Source organism: Octopus bimaculoides, chromosome 4 (genome assembly GCF_046866305.1).
Source record: "Octopus bimaculoides isolate indiv1 chromosome 4, ASM4686630v1, whole genome shotgun sequence".
In the NCBI taxonomy this organism is placed as follows: domain Eukaryota; kingdom Metazoa; phylum Mollusca; class Cephalopoda; order Octopoda; family Octopodidae; genus Octopus; species Octopus bimaculoides.
The window spans coordinates 135,545,573-135,569,058 of NC_142931.1; the positions used below are offsets into that span (position 1 = coordinate 135,545,573).

The window sequence follows — 23,486 nt, forward strand, 5'->3', positions numbered from 1 at the left end:
TTTGTTCCCAACTTTGACCCTCCATAAATCCTAAATTTTATTTTGGAATTTATGAGAGCAACTGTCTTTGAAGACTCATATTGTTGCTGAATGGTCGAAATGAGGAGTAGACAGCCGATAGCTGATGAAGGGTTGTTCTCTGTGTTTACTTGTCCTGTTTACCATTTTTTTTTTCTTGTTTGCATGTTTAACTTGTTTGTTTTTGTTCTTCATGTTTACACAATTGGTGACGATCTGTACCCATTTATGCATATATATATATATATATATATATACACACACACACACACACACACACACACACACACACACACACACACACACACACACACACACACATTTTGTCCGTCTTTATCTTCTGAGTTGAATTTCGATTACATTTCAGACAGATTCATTGCTGAGTTGCTGAAGCCGAAATATCGTTATAGCAAATATTCTGCTCAATACCACAGATTTGCTTATCACCTGCTTGACCATAACCACTTGAGAGCATGTCCCTTAGTGGCTGACAATATGTGCATCTCTGAAAATGAGCAGGAGTAGTGGAGGAGCATGTGATGAGGGGGATTCTTTGGGGTTTGAATGAATGTAACAAAAGCACAAGTTTGAAGGAAATATTAGCCATTTTTCATACTTTCTAGGGATAAGCAAAAAGAAATAACAGTTGCTACCCAAGGACAAATACCCACTTCTCAGTTGGGGGAGTCTTGACTTGCCAGTTACTTGTTGATCTAATTAGTGTCTGTTGCATGGAAAATACACATTCTACACTCTGTATAGTGGTTGGTGTTAGGAAGGGCATTTGGCTGTAGAAACTATGCCAAAACAGACATTGGAGCTCAGTGCAGTCCTCCTGCTCACTGGTTCATGTTGAACTTTCCACCCCAAACCAATATGGAAAAACAGGCATTAACCAATGTTGCTACTGCTGCTGCATATTAATTTCATCCATTCATTCATTTTTACATGTTTTTCCATGCCTGCATGTGTTAGACATATGTTATTGAGGCTCTGTTTTACAGCTGGAGACTAACTAATGTCTGTTGAAGTATTAATTTCTTTTCTTCAACAACTTGTAGTAACCAGATAAAACAATGTTTTATTTAACTGATTTAAGAAAGAAAACAAACACTGTAGCTATTTAATGATATAGAAACAGGAGCAAAGATTTGGTTCTGCCATAAAAGAACCAGGTTAGTTTTACTCCATTGTATAATTTATATGATTTGATTGGCATCTTTTGAAGTTTAGGGGACTAAACCTTTAAGATTTCAAGCTTTTTTTTCTTGATTATTTGATGCTGTAAATCACATTTTGCTCATTCATTAATCAACGATGATTTATTTTTCTAGAATAAGCTGTATGTACATCGTCTGGAAACTGGATTACTGGAAGCTGAGATACCTTTAGACATTGGCACCATAATTGGTTGTTCAGGAAGAAAGAAAAGTGAAGAGGTGAGTTTCATTTAATTAATTTACAGATTTTTGATTGTATTCCTTAAAATTCAACTGGAATATATTTTAAAAACATTTAAGCTATTCCGTCATGTTTTATATACGACAAAATAACTTAAATACATTTAAGATATGTTTTATATAATACATATGTATGAAGTATTCTTTCACATTTTTTATATAATTTAGTTATGTTAATCTAATATATTAACTGTTAATATATTAACATATAGATGTGTTAATATTAACACATAGATGTGTTAATATTAACACATAGATGTGTTAATATTAACACATAGATGTGTTAATATTAACATATAGATGTGTTAATATTAACACATAGATGTGTTAATATTAACATATAGATGTGTTAATATTAACATATAGATATGTTATCCATTTTCAGTACTTTAGTTATTTAGTTAAATTTTTCAGTATGTACATTATCTTTTGTTTCTCTTTGTAGATTTTTATCCACTTCATGTCTTTCCTGACTCCTGGCATTATCTACCGTGTGGATATGACAGTCGAAAAACCAACTCCTGAGGTAAGTAATTCACATGGTGGAGATAAACTGTGAAACTTTTCGCTTCTCTGAGGTTTTGTCATTGGATATTTCTGTCCAGTGACTGAATAAGTATTTTTGACTTAGAGAAGGAAAGGGCAGTGCTTTTGGTTAGGAATGTTTAGGCACAGCCCATTTGGCCTTACTGATTTAGTAAAGAAATCCATTTGGTATTGAATGTTTTGGTGCCAAGAAAATCTGTAAAGCAGTTGGCATTTGGAAGAGCATTCAGCTGTAAAAACCATGCCAAACTGTTCTCACCTGTGCTTGTCCCACGTAAAAAGCACTCGGTCCACTCTACAGAGTGGTTGGTGTTAGGAAAGGCATCCAGCCGTAAAAACCCTGTCAGAACAGACGCAGAAGCCTGGTGCAGGCTTCTGTCAAACAGTCCAACCCATGCCAGCATGGGAGGAAGACGTTAAACGATGATGAAGAGAGCATAAAGTTGTATTTTTGATAATAGCTTTTGTTGTCTAGTTCTAATATAAAGGGAGGTAACTTTTGCAGTTAGATAATGTCTTTTTAGATGCTGATTAGTGCTGGGGATGTCATTGGATCTGTTGAAGCTTTACAAATGGAGGTTCATTAGAATATCTGATAAAAATAAAACTGTTAAAAATCCATTTTATGTTGTATGAATTTTGAGAAACTATTTGTTATAAATCTCTTAATTAAAAATTTATTTTTGTGCTCAACAGGTATTCCGGACAATTAAAGTGAATAATTTTGACTTCAGCCAGTTTGAAGTTCAACAAGTGTTTTATCCAAGCAAAGATGGAACCCAGATTCCAATGTTTCTGGTTCATAAAAAAGTAAGATGTTTTACTATTTAGGTGTTTTCCTCGTTTTGTTTTTCACTTTCTGTAAATCTATTACATGTAGTCTTCAATAAGATCTACCAGGTCTCTTGGTAAGATTTATTGAAGGTCTTCTATTACAAAAACCTATCCTTTATTATTGTGTCATTTATAAAAAAAAATCTTGTATGTTTTCTATAACATCTGTGTGTGTTTTCTACAATATCATGTTCTGCATGCTTCTCATTATAAGATCTTCTGTTTACTTCTTACAGTAAGATCTATCATGTGTCTTCTATTATAAGGATGATTTTGAGATCAGACTTGTGTGTGTGTTAAAGTCATTGAAAACGATGACCTCAGAGAGTTAATATATGGATTTATTATAAATTTTACCAAAATATCTTACCGTAGAAGATATGGAATCGATATATTTTTAGGCAATTACTCTCACTCCATTTTAAGAGGCTGGAACTTCTGTTTTTAACTTATCAACATAGAAAGTCTTAATTACAATCTGGAGGAGATGGAAGACAAATAAAGAATGATGGAAGCTGTGGCACCCTTTCCTCGTTCACCTCTTTCTCCCTGCATTTGTGACATTCTCTTGCCTCTTTTTCACTCACTTCCTCCCTACTGTCCCTTCACTTCCTCAATACCCTTTCATCTCTCTATCTCTTACCTTCTCTCTACTCATCTGCATTATGTCAATCTCACTCTTCTTCAAATTATTAACCTTGTATCAATCTAATGCTTCATTAATGTTCAAGTTTTGATTAAGATGGTTACCTGGCGGAATTGCTATTGCACTTGGACAAAATGCCTAGCAACATTTCTTTCAGCTCTGGTTAATCAGCTTGACCCCTTCCTCTGAAATTACTGGACTTGTTCCAAAATTTGAAATAATTAAAAGTTTAAATTGCCGGACATTATTGATGCAATTGTGAAGCTCGTTAACCATTGTCTAATTGTTTTCTGTCACATTTCAGGGTTTGGTCCGTAATGGTAACACCCCAACATTTTTGTATGGCTATGGAGGTTTTGACATCTCAATGAAACCAACATTCAGTGTTTCAAGATTGGTTTTTCTCAAGGATTTAGATGGAGTGTATGCTCTAGCCAATATTCGAGGTGGTGGGTAAGTAGCAGCAGTTGGTACTATCTTCTTTACTCCTACCAAATGATTAGTTATACTTTGATCAGTTATTAAGAAAACACTCTGTCAATCCAAGACATTCGCCATGATAGATCGCTGACCACTACATTTATATTTTTTCTCCTTTCTCTCCTTATTTCTTTCTGTGTTCCTTTCAGTTGAAGAGCGTAGGCTTGAAACGTCAAAGACTTTCTCTATTCCCGAGCGTTAAACTAATACATCCATTTGTTGTTTACACCACCTGTCTTCGTCTGTTGTTTTTTTCGTAAATTCTCCCATATATTAAATTGGTATGTGATAATCCTCACATAGTGAATTACAATAATTTTAAGGAAAAGAGAAGTCAAATCAATGTTACATATGTGTCAGTGAACTTACCCCATTTATTTCTATCACATGCAAAAATTCTGCAATTTTATGCAATACATTTAAAGTTCAGTCACTTCTTCAGATATTATAATTTGATTCACAATCAACTTGATTGTGAATCAAATTATGTCTGAGGAAGTAAATGAATAATTATCTATTGTGAGGCCACAACATATCAGTTGTTTAGATTGAAACTGCTGAATATTTATGTAATTGTAAAGCGCCATTTGATGGCTTAAATACCATCATATGTTTGTCACAAATTTTCTGTTTTTTTGTGTTATTAGGGAGTATGGTGAAAAATGGCACAAGAGTGGCACCCATGCCAAAAAACAAAACGTCTTTGATGATTTCCATGCTGCTGCTGAATATCTCATTAATCAAAAGTACACCTGCCCCAAAAAGTAAGTACAGTTATTCATTACACAATTATTACTGTTTGTGACCTGGCTATATTAATCACATCCACTAACTATTACAAGTTGTTACCTGGATATATTCAATCAATACCTCAGTACCTTAAGATACCACTATAAGTTGTTACATGGATACAATTGTAATACAAACTACCTTAAAACTCTACTACCAATTAGTTTCAGGCAGATTGGAATCAGAAAGAACTGTTTTGTAATTCTGGAATATAAAGGAGAAATTGCAAATATCAAATGTGTATGACAAACCAAAGATGTTTCAAATATTGCTTTGCAGTAAATTACAATCTTGTTATAAACGAGGCAGTGAGCTGGCAGAATTGTTAGCATGCTGGGCAAAATGCTTAGCAGCATTTTGTCTGGCTTTAAATTCGGCCATGATCGACTTTGCCTTTCATCCTTTTGCAGTCGATAAAATAAATACTAGCAGAACACTGAGGTTGAAGTAATGGACTTGTGCCCTTCCCCGAACTTGCTGGCCTTGTGCCAAAATTTGAATACCTTGTTATAAGCAGTTTTTAAATATTAGCATTTTAAATGTTTATTTTGCAGACTTGTCATCCATGGTCAATCAAATGGCGGACTACTTGTTGCAGCCTGCATAAACCAGCGTCCAGAGCTGTATGGAGTTGCTCTTGCTCAAGTGGGGTAAGTTTTAATCATTTTATACATTTATATCACCTCAATATTTTGCATCTTTCAAGCAATCCCACTGCATGGTACCCTGGCCATGGGTCTTCTATTACAGTCTTAAGCCGCTCATAGCCCTGTGGATGAATATGGTAGATGGAAACTGAAAGAAGCCTGTTGTGTTTCTGTATATATGTGCATGTGTATGTTACTGCCTCCTTGCCTTGACATCTTGTGATAGTAGCACATGTCCTCAATATGCAAGGAATGTCCTTTGTTTCCAGTCTTCCATGAAAATATTTCTGGTCATGAGGAAATAATATATTACCTTATCTGGTAACAGGTGAGGGTTGGTGAACAGGAAGAGCAACTGACTAGAATTTCCACCTCAACAAATTCCATCCATCTGATGCAAGCATTGGAATAATGGATGTTAACATGATAATGATGATGATAATTTTTCTATGTCATCAGAGATTAGAACTTGCTATGAATTTAGGTATTTTCACAAATTGTTGGTATTTATAATAAAATGCTTCTCCTACCAACCATACAACTAGTGTGTGGCACCTCTGCTTTTTTCAGGCAAATAGAGACAAAAGAAAAGCAATTGCATATTGTGAGATGTTAATTCATCTCTGTAAATAAATGTGCAGATGATGGTCATTCTCTTTTGATAGCTTATAAAGCCTAGCTTTTCATTCCAGTGAGTGTTCATTGTGGAACCACTTTCCCTTCTGTATGTTCTGACATATGACTAATCTCTGAATTTAAGAACTTCCTGTTAACCTTTACCAGTCTTACACATGATCATCATCATGGTCAGTTGCAGCTGAGTGGTTATGGAGCTTACCTCCCCACCATGGGGTCTTGGCAAAGGGTTAAAAATTATCAAAAGCAATAGTTAAGTTTGTGTTAATATATGTTAAAAGTTAACTGGAAATAAATGTGGTGAGAGGAAAAAGCAATATTAGTTAATGTTTTTTTTTCTTTTCATTTTCTTATTTTTCAAGAAACCCTAGTTGGAAGATAACTTCAAACATTTTTGGTCTTATTCAGACCTCATCAATGAAGCATAACCTCTTTGTATTATTAGCCATGAATGAATTACTGTACAAATATTTATTCTCTATCCAAATGAAAGGTATAGATGGAACAATATGATCGGTTATCAATTGCTTTGTAAATTTTGATTTAGTGAATGGATATTGAAATTATTTTTAATTCACTATAAAAAAATTTCTAATATTTTCTTTTTTTTCCATTTTCCATTTTCAGTGTAATGGATATGTTTCGGTTCCATAAATTCACCATTGGCCATGCATGGACCACTGATTTTGGATGTTCTGATATTTCAGAACAGTTTGAATTTCTTAAAAAGTAAGACATCAAAATTAATGTTGTATATGTTACATACATCTTAACTTTAATGTGTTGGATTACTGACCTAAAGTCTGAATCCAAAATGTTACTACATCTGAAGTGTTAAGTGATCCTTGCTTTGTTGTCCCTGAAACCACTCAAGTGTAAGCCATAACAACTTACACCACAGAAATACCACTCTTGGCCAGGGAACCCATTCTGCTTGTTTTCCTATGCATAGCTGACCTTGCATGTGTTGGGGGTGAATTAGTAGTTAAAGTGTATTGTATCTATTTCATTGATCAACTGGCCAGTCTCTCTCTCTCTATAATCATTTAATGTCTGCCTTCCATGCTGGCATGGATGGGATGCATATATATATAGTACATCTGATGAATGCCATGAGGCAAGAAAGTATTCTAGTCCTTATATATTTAATACTCAATATTTCATATATTCAATAAGACATTCAGTACTTCATTTCATTTTACTATTTATATTATATTATATATTCCATATTCTATATCCCACATTAATTTTATAAGAATATAAATAAAACATAAAAAACAGAGTTGGAACTCTTTTAAATAATATATTCCTCTATACACGATCATACAAAACCCTTTCTCATATATATATATATAAATATATATAGAAAATAACCTTATAGGTACAACACACTGGAATGGTGTTAATTTCTGAATGAATATAAAGTTCATTTGCATATTTAGGAGGTGCATACAGCTGGAAACACTAAACCCAAACAAAGAAAAGGAACAAAAACAACAAATGTTAAATGAAACAGTGTGTAGGATAAGTTTTTAAGAGCAACCCAACAAGTTATCACCTAGCCTGTCTAAGGGTATCGATATTTAAAAAAAACTAATATTCCTTGTCTCTTTACTAGTTTACTAACAATTGCATTAATTTTATCTTTTGTGTTAGATACTTCCAATTTCATTGTTTTGAGTTCGATGTGACCTGGAGACAACATTGTCTTTCTGAGTTTATTATTAAAATAAATACCAGTAATATATAACTTGTCCTTATCACCTGATAAGAAAATTGAGAATCATTTAAAATTATGTCATCTGTTAATAAATTGTCACATTTATTAATTTGTTAAATGTTGTTGTATTTTAATTGTTCAGGTACTCACCACTCCATAATATTAGGGTCCCTAAAGATGATATTCAGTATCCCTCAACCCTCCTGTTGACAGCTGATCATGACGACCGTGTTGTACCACTTCATTCCCTTAAGTTTATTGCTGAACTCCAGCATACTATGACAGGAATAAAGAAACAGGTGAGAATTTCATTTTACTTTTTTTTACCTGTCTGTTCTATCTCTCCTCCTATTCATCCGTCCATCTGTTTGTTTGTTTCTCTTTTCCCCCCCACACTTCTCTCTCTCTCTCTCTCTCTCTCTCTCTCTCTCGTGCATATATTTATTTTTCTACTTTAATTACAGTGTCTTATTTCCCTTCTATTACTCATTTTCCACTTTATCTCCTCTCCCCAAATTTAAATATTTACTCCAATTCTTGGATTGTATCTTACTGGCTAATTTTATATACAAAAAAGGAAACTAAAAGTGGTATTTGTGAAGAAGGCAAATATCAGCAACTTTATGATTTTAAAAATGCTTTGTGTTTTGCAGTCAAATCCATTACTTATCAAAATAGACACCAAAGCTGGACATGGAAGAGGGAAACCAACTGCCATGATTGTAAGTTATTTTCTGTTATTTTATGAGTGATGCCAAGCGCTCTTTCTTTATTATTTCCTATCTCTGTGAAATGACTGACATCTTCAGTTTCCTCTTCTCTAAACTGATGCTGACAACCACTGGTTGCGTGCACTCTCATGCTTTTTGCCTTCTTAATGTTGATCTTGTGGCCAACTTTCATGGATGTTACACTCATTGCTGTGACTTTCTTGTCCATATCAGTGTTATGCTGGGAGAGAAGGGCAGTGTCATTGCTGAAATTGGTATCTTCTAAGTGGTGGAAGATGGACCATTCTACTCTGAGTTTACAATCTGTGATTATACAACATAAGAAGGACTTTGTATTCAAAAGTATCGGTCTTGTTTTTAATGAAAATATAGTCAATTTGCCTTGTATGTCCACCAGATTGATAGATGATCAGGGGACTGGTAGTTTTCTGTATAAGTTGTTGATCATCAAGTCATTTGCATCACAAAACCCCAAGATCTCTTGTTTTTTCCTCATTATTTTTGAGCTAAAGCCACAGCTTTCACGAATCCATTAGGTTGTTGCCCAGCCTCTAAGAGATCATTGCCATTGCGTTAATCTGCAAAAAGGCTTCAAAAAATTAGTTCTTTTCTTCATCTGTCAGTCCCATTTGAGGAATATATATAGAGATAAATGTTACTGTTGTTTCCCAAGACTAGTCTATACTTAAATATCCTATCACACTCTCTGACTACTTTGATCACTCATCTAGCCATTTCTCTGCCAAAGTATATCAACACCTCTCAACCATCATTATTGCCTACCTAAGAGAATTTATATCTTTGTTCCTCAGTTATGAAAAATCTTGCTGAGGCTCCCTTCCATCATACCTCTTGCAACATTTACATGCATTCCAACAATCTTATTAGACCTATCTTTAATCATATCTACATTTTGGCTTTTTTAAGGTTGTGGAGTTGAAGGGAAGAGTAAGTGGGGAGACAGCTTTCAGCATTTATAAAGAAGGTGATATGCTGTACTTAATAAAACTCAAGCTAAATGAAATCATAGTTGTGGCTGTTGTCAGCATCATGTAAATGGCACCTGTGGAGTTGTAGTCGTGGCTAGTGTCATGTGAATGGCACCAGTGATTACACTCTGAGTGGTTTGTGTTGGTAAGGGCGTCCAGCTGGAGAAACCATGCCAAATCACAAGCAGCCTGGTGCAGCCCTCTGGCTTACTAGTTCCAGTCTAACCCGTTGCCACCATGAAAAGTGGACGTTAAATGATGAATTGCTTATGCAAATGTTTGCCTGAAGGCAGAGGGTTCTTGCACATATCCAATTACTCATATAGATATTAATGCTCAATGAATTACCACATCCTCAGGGCCAAAGAAAAATAAAAAAAGCTACTGGGAGAAAAGAAAGTAGAAAATTAACAATGGTGTCTACAATCACTAAAGCAATCAGTTAACAAAATATGTACATATTTACAAAATAATAATGCTTGTAAATCTGCATGAAAATGCTATTGTATTGAACCTAAACAGATTACACAAGAAATGAGGAGATGGATAGCAAAAACACTGCAATTTTACCACATGCTGGAAGAAATGAGTGTTGTGTACTTACTTTTGTTGATGATTGTATGGGGGGCTGAATTCATAGCATAATGTACTAGTATTAACACCCCCCCCCCCCCCTAGTAAAATACAGAGGCTCATCAATATTTTTCAACATTTAAAATCTTAAAAGCAGCATGATACTTCAACAACTATCAATTAAAATAATGAAACGTGTATGCACAGTAACTCATTGCAACAAGTCATTAGGAGTGGAAAGTTTGTCATGCACACAATGTAACACTCATGATGGGATAGGAACTGTTGACCCTTTCTATTCTTTGGCCCTGCATATTTGGGGTTCTATTATGCAAATGACTTGATGATCAGCAACACCAACTTAAAAAGAAAAAACAGACTACCAGTCACTTGATCGCTTATTAATTTACTCGGTTGTTCTAGCATCTTGTTTAACCTATTAAATTTGAAAATATAAGTGGAATATGTAAACTTTGTTATATTTGTATTGAATTGAAGTGAGTTCAATTCCAGTTTGAAGCCAGCCATTTAGCTAAATTTTTGTTTTAATTTTTCAGATTCAAGAACAAACAGATATGTACTGTTTTATTGTGAAGAGTCTGGGACTTGATTGGTTCGACCATTGATTATTCTAATCACTTCTTGCTTTGGTAATCAACTGAATCATAATTCAAACAATTTGATAATAAAAGTTGTCTTTCTGTCATCAAAATGTTTGAGTTTTCTTTCCACACACACACGACAGGCTTCTTTCAGTTTCTGTCTACCAAATCCACTCACCACTTGCAAGGTTTTGGTCTGTCTGAGGCTATTAGTAGAAGATCTGGATCTTTTATGTTTGGCTACCAATTTTCCATCCCTTCAATCGATGTCATATATGGTAATCAATGCCTTGAAATTCATTTTTGCCATAAATCTATAAATAAAGAGTTAATAGCTTTAAAGTTTGAAAATTTTGAGTAATTTTAACCAATCGTAAGCCATAGACATATTCATGCCTGTTTCCATAGTAACAAGCCAAGCATGTATGTGTTGACAAATATATTCTATTCATTGATTTGGTAGATGGAAACTGAAAGAAGCCTGTCGTATATATGTGTTTGTGTGTCTGTCCCCCTAACATTGCTTGACAACCGATGCTGGTGTGTTTGTCCCCGTCACTTAGCGGTTCGGCAAAAGAGACTGATAGAATAAGTACTAGGCTTACAAAGAATAAGTCCTGGGGTCGATTTGCTCGACTAAAGGCGGTGCTCCAGCATGGCCACAGTCAAATGGCTGAAACAAGTAAGAGTAAATTGATGCTATCATTCTCCATGTTTTCTACCTGAATCTCTCATTATCAACAGCAATTTTTTTTCCTTCTCTCACCATCTGTCTCTCACCATCTGTCTCTCTCTTCATGTTTGTTTGTTTGTTTATCGTTTTCTTATACAGTATCTGGTTTTTATCTCATCTCTTTCTCTGGAGATTAAAAAGTTTCTCTTAAGTTTAAAAAGAATTTTCTCTCCAGAGAAAGATGAGATAAAAACCAGATACTGTATAAGAAAATGATAAACAAACAAACATGAAGAGAGGCAGACAGACAGATGGTGAGAGAAGGAAAGAAATTTGTTGATAACGAGGGATTCTTACATTTTTTTTGTTATGTCTTTTCTTTTACTGGTTTCAGTCATTGGACTGCAGCCATGCTGGAGCACCACTTTGTAGGGGTTTATTCTTCCATCCCAATTGATTCACAAGTCCTGTAAAATTATTCTTATGAGAAATAATTGTATGACAAAAATGACCACATTTTTTTGGTGTTAAGTATACAAAAATATTCAAAATTGCATTTAAAAACATTGCTGTTTTATATTTCAAAATAAATTTATACACAAGTTCCCAGTGAGATGGGGAATAATAATATAATATATATAGCAGCATCTGAATAAAAGTAGACATAGAAACAATTCACATTAAGATATGTTGATAATTTTTCATATAGGCTCCAGGCCGTTCATTTTGGATGGAGAAAGCAAGCAATTATATCAACGCCATTACTTGAATGAACTGATCTAATCAACTGCTCAAAGAGAGCAAAGTTGATTTTGGTGGAATCTGAATTCAAACTGAGGTTCTTTAAAACCATTTTGTCTGGTGCTTTGCACAAGACCTTAACTCTAGAGGAAGGAGTATAGTTGATTTAATTAATCCTAGTACTAGATTGGTACTTAGTTTATGAACTGTGTAGGGGAAAAAATGCAAAGTAAATCCCAATAGGATTTGAACTCTGAACATGACAAGGTGTTTTCGTTTGTCATGCTAATGATTCTGTTCTTTCTTAATGATAAAAGGTAAAAATTCTTCTGAATTTTGGTACAAGGCCAGCAGTTTTGAGGAGAGATGTCAAAGTGATTATATCGACCCCTTCACTGGTACTTTATTTTATTAACCCCCAAGAGAATGAAAGGTAAAGTTGAACTCAGCAGAATTTGAACTCAGAACATTAAGAGCGGGAAGAAATGCTAATAATTCCACCAAATTGCTGCCCTTCTATAATAACAAAAACTAATAATTCTTTTTAATTTTGGAAGAAGACCAGCAATTTTGAGGGGAGGGGCAAGTCGATTATATCCACTCCAGTACTTGACTGGAACTTTATTTTATCGACTCCGAAAGGATAAATGGCAAAGTTCAAACCCTTGGCAGGATTTGAACTCAGAATGTAAAGAGCCAGAAGAAAAGCCACTACGCCATTTATTTGGCTTACTAACGATTCTGCCAGCATGCCACCTTAATAATAATAATAATAAACAACTTTCTACTTATGAAGCACAAGAACTGAAATTTTGTGGGGTGGGTTTTATTCTGTTACATTGAGGCAAAAGAATTGAAAGACAAAGTTAATGTCAGTGACATTTGAACCCAGGGCATTAGGCTGGAAGAACTGCCTCAAAGCATTTTCCTGATGTGCTAACAATCCTGCCAAATCATCATCATCGTCGTTTAACGTCCGCTTTCCATTCTGGCATGGGTTGGACGATTTGACTGAGGACTGGTGAAACCAGATGACTACACCAGGCTCCAATTGGATTTGGCAGAGTTTCTACAGCTGGATGCCCTTCCTAACGCCAACCACTCAGAGAGTGTAGTGGGTGCCGTCTTAAAAATAACTAATAAGCAATAATAACAATTTATGAAACATTAAATATTAAAAGAAAGGAAGATAACAATTATTAAAATGATATTTTTTACCTGTCATGGCAATTTGTATAGTTTAAAAGAACCAAACCAAAGGTGAGAGAAATTTGTCTGTGTGCGTATGTATGTGTTTCTGTACATATTTGAGATATATGCTTGGTCTTGTATACGTGTGTGTACATATACATTGAGATATGTGCATGGTCCCCGTATACTTGTATAAACGTGTGTGAGTATATATTTCAGTGGAAACATCTGGTAAAATCTTCCTCCATTGTCTGATATTGAATCCTGTCACAGTTTTATTTTTGTCTCCCAGAAGAGGTTATTTAATAAACTGTTGAATAGTTTCCTTTACGATGATCCGATATGGCTGTAATGTCCGAGTAATTCTTGGCCACAAATTGAACGATATTGATTGGCTTCTTCTGCTTCACCATATTTTGACCCATTCTGGATAAAGCCTTAACGATAGTTGCATTGAAATTTGCTATAATGAAATAAAGCAGAGATATTTAGAATTATTACATCCAAGATAATTTATTAAAGACAACTATGGTAAATTAAAAGATACCTTCAGGTATATAAAATTTTGGGGAAAAAACAGTGCAGAAAAATAAACAAACTTTGTTAAAAATCTTAGCAAATTATTTGATTCATGGGGAACCAAGAATTGTATAACCTTCATAGGGAACCTTGTATTGTTTAATCGTCATAGCATAACCTATGCAGCTAGTGAAGGTGCATTCCTGGGCTGAGCAATGCATTGTGTTCTTGAGTGAAGTGCAAAACACTTCATTTCATGTTGTTCCAGTCCAAGCAGCTGGCAAAAATGAGTCGTCCTGCAATGGACTGGGAAACCAGCCCTATGAATCTATGTTCTTTTCTACTCAAAGCACAAGCCCCGATATTTTCGGGGAGGGGGCCAGTTGATTAAATCGACTCCAGTACACAACTGGTACTTAATTTATCAACCCCAAAAAGATGAAAAGCAAAGTCGACCTCGGTGGAGTTTGAACTCAGAACGTAGACAGATGAAATACTGCTAAGCATTTCGCCCGGCGTGCTAACGTTTCTGCCAGCTTGCTGCCTTCCTATGAATCTATTTTCTTGTCTACTCTAGGCACAAGGCTCGATATTTTCAGGGAGGGAGCCAGTTGATTAGATTGACCTCAGCATGCCACTGGTACTTTGCTTTTCATCCTTTTAGGGTCGATAAACTAAGTTGACCTCGGTGGAATTTGAACTCAGAACGTAAAGACAGACAAAATACTGCTGGGCATTCCGCCCGGTGTGCTAACATTTCTTATTTCTTTATTGCCCACAAGGGGCTAAACATAGAGGGTACAAACAAGGACAAAGTCGATTACATCGACTCCATTGCGTAACTGGTACTTAATTTATCGACCCCGAAAGGACGAACGGCAAACCTCGGCGGAATTAGAACTCAGAACGTAACGGCAGATGAAATAGAGAGCATCTCAAAATAAATACAGTAACTAAAGGGTTAAGGAGAGTAGACTACTTACTTTCATATTCTGTCATATTGGTGAATAACTGATTATGAAGTCGAGGTACAGTTGTTGCAGTTTGCAGATCCATTTTAAACGACAGTATATTGATTAAAACTTCAGCAATACCTGTAAGGTAAACCATTGACAATATTAGATATTTTTTTTTGGGGGGGGGGAAATCCTCACATAATATTGTGTGTGTGAAGCTGTTCAGTTAAGACCTTTTCACAATCACACAGTTCTTGGTTTAATAACACTACATGCCACTTAGGATGGGTGTCCTCTACCATAGTTTTAAGACGTGAATGATGTTTAAACGCAGAAGCCTGTGTACATGATGTATTTAATCTGCTAAGATATGGATTGTAGATGAACGTAGCTGTTTGATAAATAGAGATCAATAAAACAAGTAACAGACGAAGTACAAGGCTCAGTATAATCAAATAAAATTCTCCAATGTCTCAGCGTGGTCACAAACTAATGATTGAAACCAGTAAAAGATTATACAAATACAACAGATGCTGGCGTGTTAACATCCCTGTAACTTAGCGGTTCGGCCAAAGAGACCGATAGAATAAGTACTAGGCTTACAAAGAATAAGCTCTGGGGTCGATTTCCTCGACTATAAAGGCGGTGCTCCAGCATGGCCACAGTCAAATGACTGAAACAAGTACAAGTAAAGAAAGTAAGTGTGTGTACGTTTGTCTTTGTATCACAACTGGTATTGGTTTCTTTACATCCCCGTAACTTAGCAATTCAACAGTAGAGATCAACAGAATAAGTACCAGATTTAAAAAAAAAAAAAAAAAATAATACTGCAGTTGATTTGTTTGGCTAAACATTTCAAGGCAGTGCCCCAGAATGGCCACAGTCCAAAGACTGAAACAAGTGAAAAATATAAAATACACCATTGGCTTACCTGAGGGTATTTTACTACCGTTGGTTCCTCCAATTGTTAAACGCAGGTCACATGGTGCGCTCAGAGAATGGACAATTGCAGGAGCTACTGACGACTGAGGCCGTTTGCCAGGTTTGATGTCATTTACCTGAAAGTTAATGAATTACACCTGAACAATGGAAACATCTAATAATTGCTTTGTTCAAATTGATTAAAAAATGTGTACGAAAGCGAAATCGTGATGGCACCTGTGCCCAGCGTGGCCTTCCTGGCACGTGTAAAGTCATTCGAGCGAGATCGTTGCCAGTGCTGCTGGACTGGCTCCTGTGCAGGTGGCACGTAAAATACACCATTTTGAGTGTGGCCGTTGCCAGTACCGCTTGACTGGCCTTCGTGCCGGTGGCACGTAAAAGCACCCACTACACTCTCTGAGTGGTTGGCGTTAGGAAGGGCATCCAGCTGTAGAAACTCTGCCAGATCAGATTGGAACCTGGTGCAGCCATCTGGTTTGCCAGTCCTCAGTCAAATCGTCCAACCCATGCTAGCATGGAAAGCGGACGTTAAACGATGATGATGACATATATAATAATACAGACATAGCTGTGAGGTTAAGAAGTCAGAAGACTATTGTGTGTTACCTGACTGGGAGGAATATCAAAGAAGTTCAAATGTTTTGATGTGGAGAAATCATCCATTTCATTATTGAGAAGTATTCCAGACTTTGTGAGAAGATGTGAACCAAACCATGTGTTGATAGTACTGTGGAGATAAAATAGTTGATGTACAGTTAAAACATGGAAACATCTAGAGTGTAGTTGTAGTGCTGTATGGAGAGGATGTGGGGCTTATCTCTGGGTGTGGTGCAGCGTATAGTATCTGTGAAGTTTATATCTGGAGTTTAGTGTAATGTTCTACATGGTGGATGTAAGATTTCTATCTAAAGTCTACTTTAGTGGTGTATATATTAGAAAATAGTTTATACTTGGAGTGTATTGTAGTGATGTATATAGTATATGTGAGGTTTATATCTGGAGTACAATAGAGTGGTGTATATAATAGATAAAATATTTACATCTGGAGTGCAATATAGTGGTGCATACAACAGATGTAAGGGTTACATCTGGAGCATAATGTTTATATACATATATATATATATATATATATATATATAGATAGATAGATATGTGTGCACACACAAAGAATCGATCAGTAAAATATTGTAAAACTGTACCCTCAGGTGTAGAAATTTGAATACTGTAGAGTTTGTACACAGCAAGGTGTAAAGTTTATATCTGAATAAAAAAGTGTAGGATTGTAAATAAAAGTTGTAAGACTTTTTGTGTAAAAATCGCAATAGAAATCTTGATCTACTGGGAGATTATATCAGGAGATTTTTGTAGGTAATCATTATTTTATTATTTATTTAGAGGTGTTAAAGTTTACTTATGAATATATCTGTTGGGTTGTCAAATAAATCCATTCATTTCTTTCCACTATTATTTGAATTAAGACAAACAATATTTTTATCATAGTGTTTGATGGGGTTTTGTTGTAGCTTTATTCTTCTTCTACAACTTTTGTTAATCATTTTTGAAATTTGAATAAATTTTACTTCTTTTCAGATATATGATGATGAAATGCAAAGTATAAAAAAACCCCAACAAAATGTGCATTTTTGATATCTGCTTCTCTTTGCTTTCTATTAAGGTTTCAAAGCTACCAAAACTGCTTGAGACATTTGTGCTGTGCACAGAGAAGGCACTATTGCCGAAAGAATCGCACAGAAATAGTTTTCACACTAGAACTCTGTTGAGTTCAATGAGGATTGATTGAACTAACTCATCCCTTAAGATCCATACCAATCCACGAAGGATTTGGCACAGAAGATGGGATGCTCTCAAGATACCATTGCCCATCACCTTCAATTATTGATGAAAGATAAGGATTATAATAAATGGGGGTGGGGGAAAATATCTGAAAACCTAATAGAAAGACAAAGGGAAATAAATGTCACCAACAGTATAAGTCGAAGCGAATTTTTCTTTACTCCAGCTATGATCATATATTGCAGAAATGAAAGTTTGTCTGAGATTGAAGAAAGGAAGAACTTACGTTGTGACTGAAACCATGAGTTCATCATTGTCTATTACAGAGACATGGGCCGTTCCTTTGTCTTCTCGAAAGACAGAACTAGGCAAGTATCTTGAAATGTTATAATCGGAGGTGTAGTTCATAGAGTTGATCTTCTCACGAATTGTCTTTGCTGCTTCATGACTAAGAAACATTAGACATAGATTACATAAGAATTAGTGAGAAGATATGTGGCGTAGTGAGGATAACTGGAGATTATTTCTTCACTGTTAATACGGAAATAATCCATGGTGCAATGAAATAAATTATGCTTAAGGCAAGTCAACCATGGAGGAATTTGAAATCAGAATATAGCAACAGGTGAAATACTGCTAAGCATTTCTGCCAGCTCACCTTACATATATATGTATATATATATATATATATATAATGTTGCTATTATGTTAAACTGTCGTATGTCCAAATTCATCCAAATGCATTTTTTTCAATATTTTTTCAATATTCAATAGCCAGTCTTTTTGGTTAAACTATTCTATCTCCAGCTTCTTCAGATGCCAAGATATCAAAAATTGTCAAAGTGTAGTACAATGGTTTTGCAATGGAATGCTTCTGGTAAAGCAACGTTTTGGACTTACAACACTTTTGCATAATAGCAATGATATATATATATATATATAATAATATTAGGGAATACAATTCCAAAACTTACAGGGAAAATTCAATTTAGCAATTCTAAATTAAATTTCCCAATACATAATACATATATAATTTAGAGAAAAACCAACTATTAACAAATTCAACGATGAAAAATGTCATTCAAAACATCTAGAAAAACAAATATACCACAAAAACCCTATTCTGAACAGGGAGTGTGTACAAAAATGAGTGTGGAAAAGGAGCATATATGAAGCATCACCATTTAATGCCTGTTTTCCATGCTGGCATGGGTTGGGTTGTTTAACAGGAGCTGGAAAGCAAGAGGACTGCACTAAGCTTCAGCAGGGTTTGCTTCAGCAGGGTTTCATTGGTTGGATGGTCTTCTTAATGCCAAACACTTTTCAGAGTGTGTCAGGTGTCTTTTACATGCCACCAGCATTAGTGAGGTCACCAAGTGATTCACAAGACAAGGCACTTCAACTGAAGGAGGTGGCTTTATGGCAGAGGGATAGAAACAGGCGTTTTGCTGTAGAGGAGATTGATGGGTACCCCAGTTGGAAAAGAGAGAAGATTGTGGTGAAGATGTTTCAGGGCATAGCCCCAAGTTACAGGGAGGTGAATATAAGAGAAGAAATACAGAGGATTGGACAGGGGAAGCAGGCAGGTAAGTGAGTTTGAAAGAGTATGAAGGGAGAGTAGCAGATAGATAATTATGGGAGTGAGGGGGTAATGCAGTGAATGGTGAACATAGGTGGGGGTAGGTGTTAGGAAGATGAGTTGTGGGTGGGGTGGGTGTTAGGAAGGTGATTTTTTGCGGGAGAGATTGTATGCATGGGTATAGACAAACCATACGATTTTAGGGTTTAGAGAATATGAAAAGAGAATATGTAGAAAAAAAGAGAGTATATGTAAAAAATTTAAGTAACTCACCTAAGGAAATAATTTGTACTGTTCATAATTTTTTCCCGAAATTCTCTGTCAGACGGGTCTCCTAAACTGCCCCGCTGGGCATATGCATGCTTGAATGCCTACAATGGTAAAATAATAAATCATTTCCTTAGAAATGGCTTTGTTGTATGAAGCTCACAGTTACACTAAACTGGAATAAGTTTTGTTGACAAAGATGAAATAGTGACAAAGCAAATAAGTAAAAGTAGATCAATGGGATACCACTGGACAGTTTATATTTTTTGTTTGTATTTATATTCATAAGAACAAAGACTGATTTGATGTAAGTGACGAAGAGATTTGCCCACAGGGTACATATTGTGAACCCATATTGCCTCAGGAGGACAGCAACCTTCTGTCTCATCTGCAGCAATCTCCATTGCAAACTTTGAGAGATATAAAATGAGTGGTGGAGAAAACCTCACCAAAAAAACTCAGTTAAATTCAGACACTAGCACAAGGGGTTCTACAGAACTGTATATGAACCTTTGCACTAGGGACCACAGTCTATTGTGAAGTGCAGACAGAGAGATGCTTTTGACAGAGAGCATTTGGCAGAAAGTACAAGAGTTTGGAACAATAACCATCCGAAGAATGTGTGGCTCAGTGTGTTAGGTCATCTATTAGTACCACCTACAACTCCTTGAGTAATTTCAAGAGTGCTGCCTTTGCACCATCCTAAGCATCCACTGGAGTGACTTTGTGACTAACATCAAAGTCCTTGAGCAGGCAAAAGTCACCGACATTGAAGGAACTCTGCTGTAGAAACAGACTGGGCAGGACACATCACTAGGAAGAAGGATCGCTGACTTCTCAAGATCATGCTGTATGGTGAACTCTCCTCTGGTCACCATGATAGAGGAGCAGCAAAGAAAAGGTTCAAGGACTCCCTAAAGAAATCTATTGGTGCCTGCCACACTGACCACCAGTTGTGATCTGTTCTTGCTGCTGACCATGAAGCTTAGCATCTCACTAGCATCTGGGTAATGACCTTCTCTGAAGGCCCCACAGGATCATCCTTGCAGACAAAGGCAAAAGGATAAAAAACGAGGACACTACTACTGCTAACCCTGATGAACCCACTTTCCCATGCAGTTTTCTGCAGTTGTGCCTGCTTCTCCTAAACAGGATTTGTTGGGCATCAGTAAGTCAGCAACAGACAAGGACAGCCTCCTTTGTAAATCTTTGTTTGTGAAACCAAGTTAGGCGGTGTCCAATTTTCCATGTTAACAGGAGTTACATGAGTATATATTATTAACACATTGTTTCACAAATGGATGCCCTAGCCCTTACCTGTTTTTCATGGAAAGGATCTCTCATTTCACAGGACTTCGAAATTGCAAAGCCAGCAGATGATTTGTTGACAGGAGAAATGACAACATTACTGCTGGTAGATGGACAACCACATACATTATATATATACATACATACATATAACATTTAATGCCTACTTTTAAATGATTGCATGGGTCAGACAGAGTTTACTGAGGTAGATTTTTTTGTGGCTGGGTGCTTTTCCTGTCATTAACCATCAACTGTTTTCCAGCAAGGTAATGTTTCCACAAGGCCAAACATGTTTCTCATGGGAGACTGGAAGTGAACAACATCGCTTGCTTGGTGTTGATGCTTGTTTACAACCATCATGTGATGCAAGGACAAGAGTACATACAAACACAATCACGCCTCCCCCCACACAATGGGCTTCTTTCAGTTTTTGTCTAATAAATCTCTCACAAAGCTTTGGTCAACTCAGGGCTATAGTGGAAAACACATGTCTATGGTGCTGTTCAGTGGGATTGAACTTAAGACCACCTGGTTGGGAAGCAAATTTCTTAATTGCACAGCCATGCCTGCACCTATAAATATCTGGCATAAAATTACTCACCTCAATTAATTTGAAGTACGTCTTGGCTGAGTATTGATCTGCAGGTCCAAAATGGTATCCATTCAAGATGTTAAGAATTGACAGCAGAACGACACCACCTGATGGTGGAGCAATGGATAAGACAGCATGATCTAAAGGAAAATAACAACAGAAAGGCAAATATAAGTGAGAGAGAAATTACATTAATAAGTTTATTAAGGAAACTAATTGTGATGGTATTATTATAGTTTCCAAAAGAGATTGGCAGAAACTAACTGGCTTTGGTTTGTGGCCCTTCTATGTTACAGTCCTCCTCCTCCTCCTCCTCCAAAGAAGTGTAGTATTTTGGATTGCAAGACAGTGTGTGAGAAAAAATTGTGATGTCACAGGAGATGTTAACCGATGACAATGATGATAGTTTTGCGTATTGTAAAGAGATAAATCAATTTACAAAAAAGACGACTTACCGCCATATGTTGTGCTCACAGTATCACGTTTGATCACACTGTATTCACGAAGATCTTCTAAGGAAATAAATTTCTTTGTCTGAAATAAATGAATAAAAATGCAAAGGTATTTTGTAATAGGGATATTTGACTGTGTGAAAAATACTATGGTAGCAAAGAAGTGTTTCAAACAGTGTTGTATTTTAAAAGTTGTGGGTTTAATGTTTGTGTTACCAGAGAAATGCAATACTATGGCAGTGTAACAATATGAATGTGAAACATGAGTTTGAGATGTGACTTCGTGTCAGGACAGCAGAGTATGCAATACTATTTTGTTGCCACTCCATCGCTTACAATGTCGAGGGTTCCAGTTGATCCGATCAACAGAACAGCCTGCTCGTGAAATTAACGTGCAAGTGGCTGAGCACTCCACAGGCACGTGTACCCTTAACGTAGTTCTCGGATATTCAGCGTAACACAGTGTGACAAGGCTGACCCTTTGAATTACAGGCACAACAGAAACAGGAAGTAAGAGTGAGAGAAAGTTGTGGTGAAAGAGTACAACAGGGTTTGCCACCATCCCCTGCTGGAGCCTCGTGGAGCTTTAGGTGTTTTCGCTCAATAAACACTCACAACGCCCGGTCTGGGAATCTAAACCGCAATCCTATGACCACGAGTCTGCTGCTCTAACCTCCAATGGTGGAGGCAAACACAAAAGTACACAGACACACACACACACAACATTATATAACTCTGAGAGCTTAGATATACAGAGGAATGCTCTTTTCTGAAAATTATTAGAGATGTAAGCGAAGTCAAAAACTACAACAGAGACAATCAGTAGCTGGCATTGGCTTCATTTAACAATCATTCTGCACCAAAAGTATTTTACAAAAGATTAAAAAGAAAAAAAAAAATAGTTTACAGCTTTGACTATTTCCTCGGACAAGGATCCATTATAGAAGGCATCAGCCCCCTCATTAGCTATGGTTTCCAGGGCATTAGCAAGATCTTTCCTGTAAATTATTTCTCCCACTGATGGAATCTTTCCATTTGGAAAAAATGATGCAAGAAACTCTGCATTTCCATCCTGCACCATCTCCATATTTTTAACTGAAAAACAAAAAGAGAAAAAATGCTTAATTACTCATATGATAAAAAGGCAGCCAGAAATTTGAAGTAATTTTCTTCAGGCTATCTCTTCAACTAATCCCACTGATGCTGGCATTGTAGAAAGGTGGTAAATGCTTTGAAAGTAGTATTTGCTATGTGGTTTCAATTCACAGTTAAACAATTTCGTTTAGCTCACTCTGCATACCTTCTTTTTATTTTTATTAAAATGGCCGACATCTGTCACTCACAATGTTTTCCTTTACATTCCTTGAAATATGGCACAAATGAAACCAAAGCCCCAGTCTCCAGTAACATGTCACTAATATAATATTTAATAGGATTTACTTATATAAACATTGTACATGTTTTCATAATAGACTAATTGTACATTTATGTAATAAATATTAAATGCATGCCATTTCATTAGCATATGTACAAAAGTTATTTAAATGAATCCTTTTAAATATATTATAATAATTTATGGATTTTTAAATCTGAATTGATTAACTAGTAAATAAAAATTCTATTTTCATAATTTCCATAATTTCTGTATTGATTTTCTAAGTTAAGGTTAAATGTTTGTTTCTCCAAACATTTTGATGCATCTTCTCATTAAAATTTAAATTATATATATATATAGAACATGGATGCCACTCGGTCTATGTGTATATATGTGCAGACTTGTAGGTTTTGTTTTAGGTAAAGG

At 35.8% G+C, this 23,486-nt stretch overlaps 2 protein-coding genes across 4 annotated transcripts in view; one reads left to right on the plus strand and one right to left on the minus strand.

Annotated features, from left to right (window-relative positions):
• LOC106880169 (prolyl endopeptidase) overlaps positions 1–10,775 on the plus strand; it is a 38,339-nt gene extending 27,564 nt beyond the window's left edge. The window contains exons 11-20 of the mRNA XM_014930014.3: positions 1,353–1,457; positions 1,924–2,004; positions 2,721–2,834; positions 3,809–3,957; positions 4,632–4,748; positions 5,328–5,423; positions 6,684–6,785; positions 7,919–8,075; positions 8,430–8,498; positions 10,627–10,775. Coding sequence (XP_014785500.2) covers positions 1,353–1,457; positions 1,924–2,004; positions 2,721–2,834; positions 3,809–3,957; positions 4,632–4,748; positions 5,328–5,423; positions 6,684–6,785; positions 7,919–8,075; positions 8,430–8,498; positions 10,627–10,695 — 1,059 coding nt within the window. The 3' untranslated portion in view covers positions 10,696–10,775. The remainder of the gene's footprint in view (positions 1–1,352; positions 1,458–1,923; positions 2,005–2,720; positions 2,835–3,808; positions 3,958–4,631; positions 4,749–5,327; positions 5,424–6,683; positions 6,786–7,918; positions 8,076–8,429; positions 8,499–10,626) is intronic.
• Positions 10,776–11,895: 1,120 nt separating this feature from the next.
• Positions 11,896–23,486, minus strand: part of LOC106880170 (glutathione hydrolase 1 proenzyme) — a 91,309-nt gene continuing 79,718 nt past the window's right edge. For all 3 annotated transcript variants that reach the window (XM_089351554.1, XM_014930015.3, XM_052967512.2), the window contains exons 8-16: positions 22,593–22,780; positions 21,689–21,767; positions 21,243–21,373; positions 19,340–19,437; positions 17,774–17,935; positions 16,300–16,420; positions 15,683–15,809; positions 14,779–14,889; positions 11,896–13,739 (exon numbers count right to left, since the gene is read on the minus strand). In XM_089351554.1, the coding sequence (XP_089207680.1) occupies positions 13,579–13,739; positions 14,779–14,889; positions 15,683–15,809; positions 16,300–16,420; positions 17,774–17,935; positions 19,340–19,437; positions 21,243–21,373; positions 21,689–21,767; positions 22,593–22,780 (1,178 nt within the window). In that variant the 3' untranslated portion in view covers positions 11,896–13,578. The remainder of the gene's footprint in view (positions 13,740–14,778; positions 14,890–15,682; positions 15,810–16,299; positions 16,421–17,773; positions 17,936–19,339; positions 19,438–21,242; positions 21,374–21,688; positions 21,768–22,592; positions 22,781–23,486) is intronic.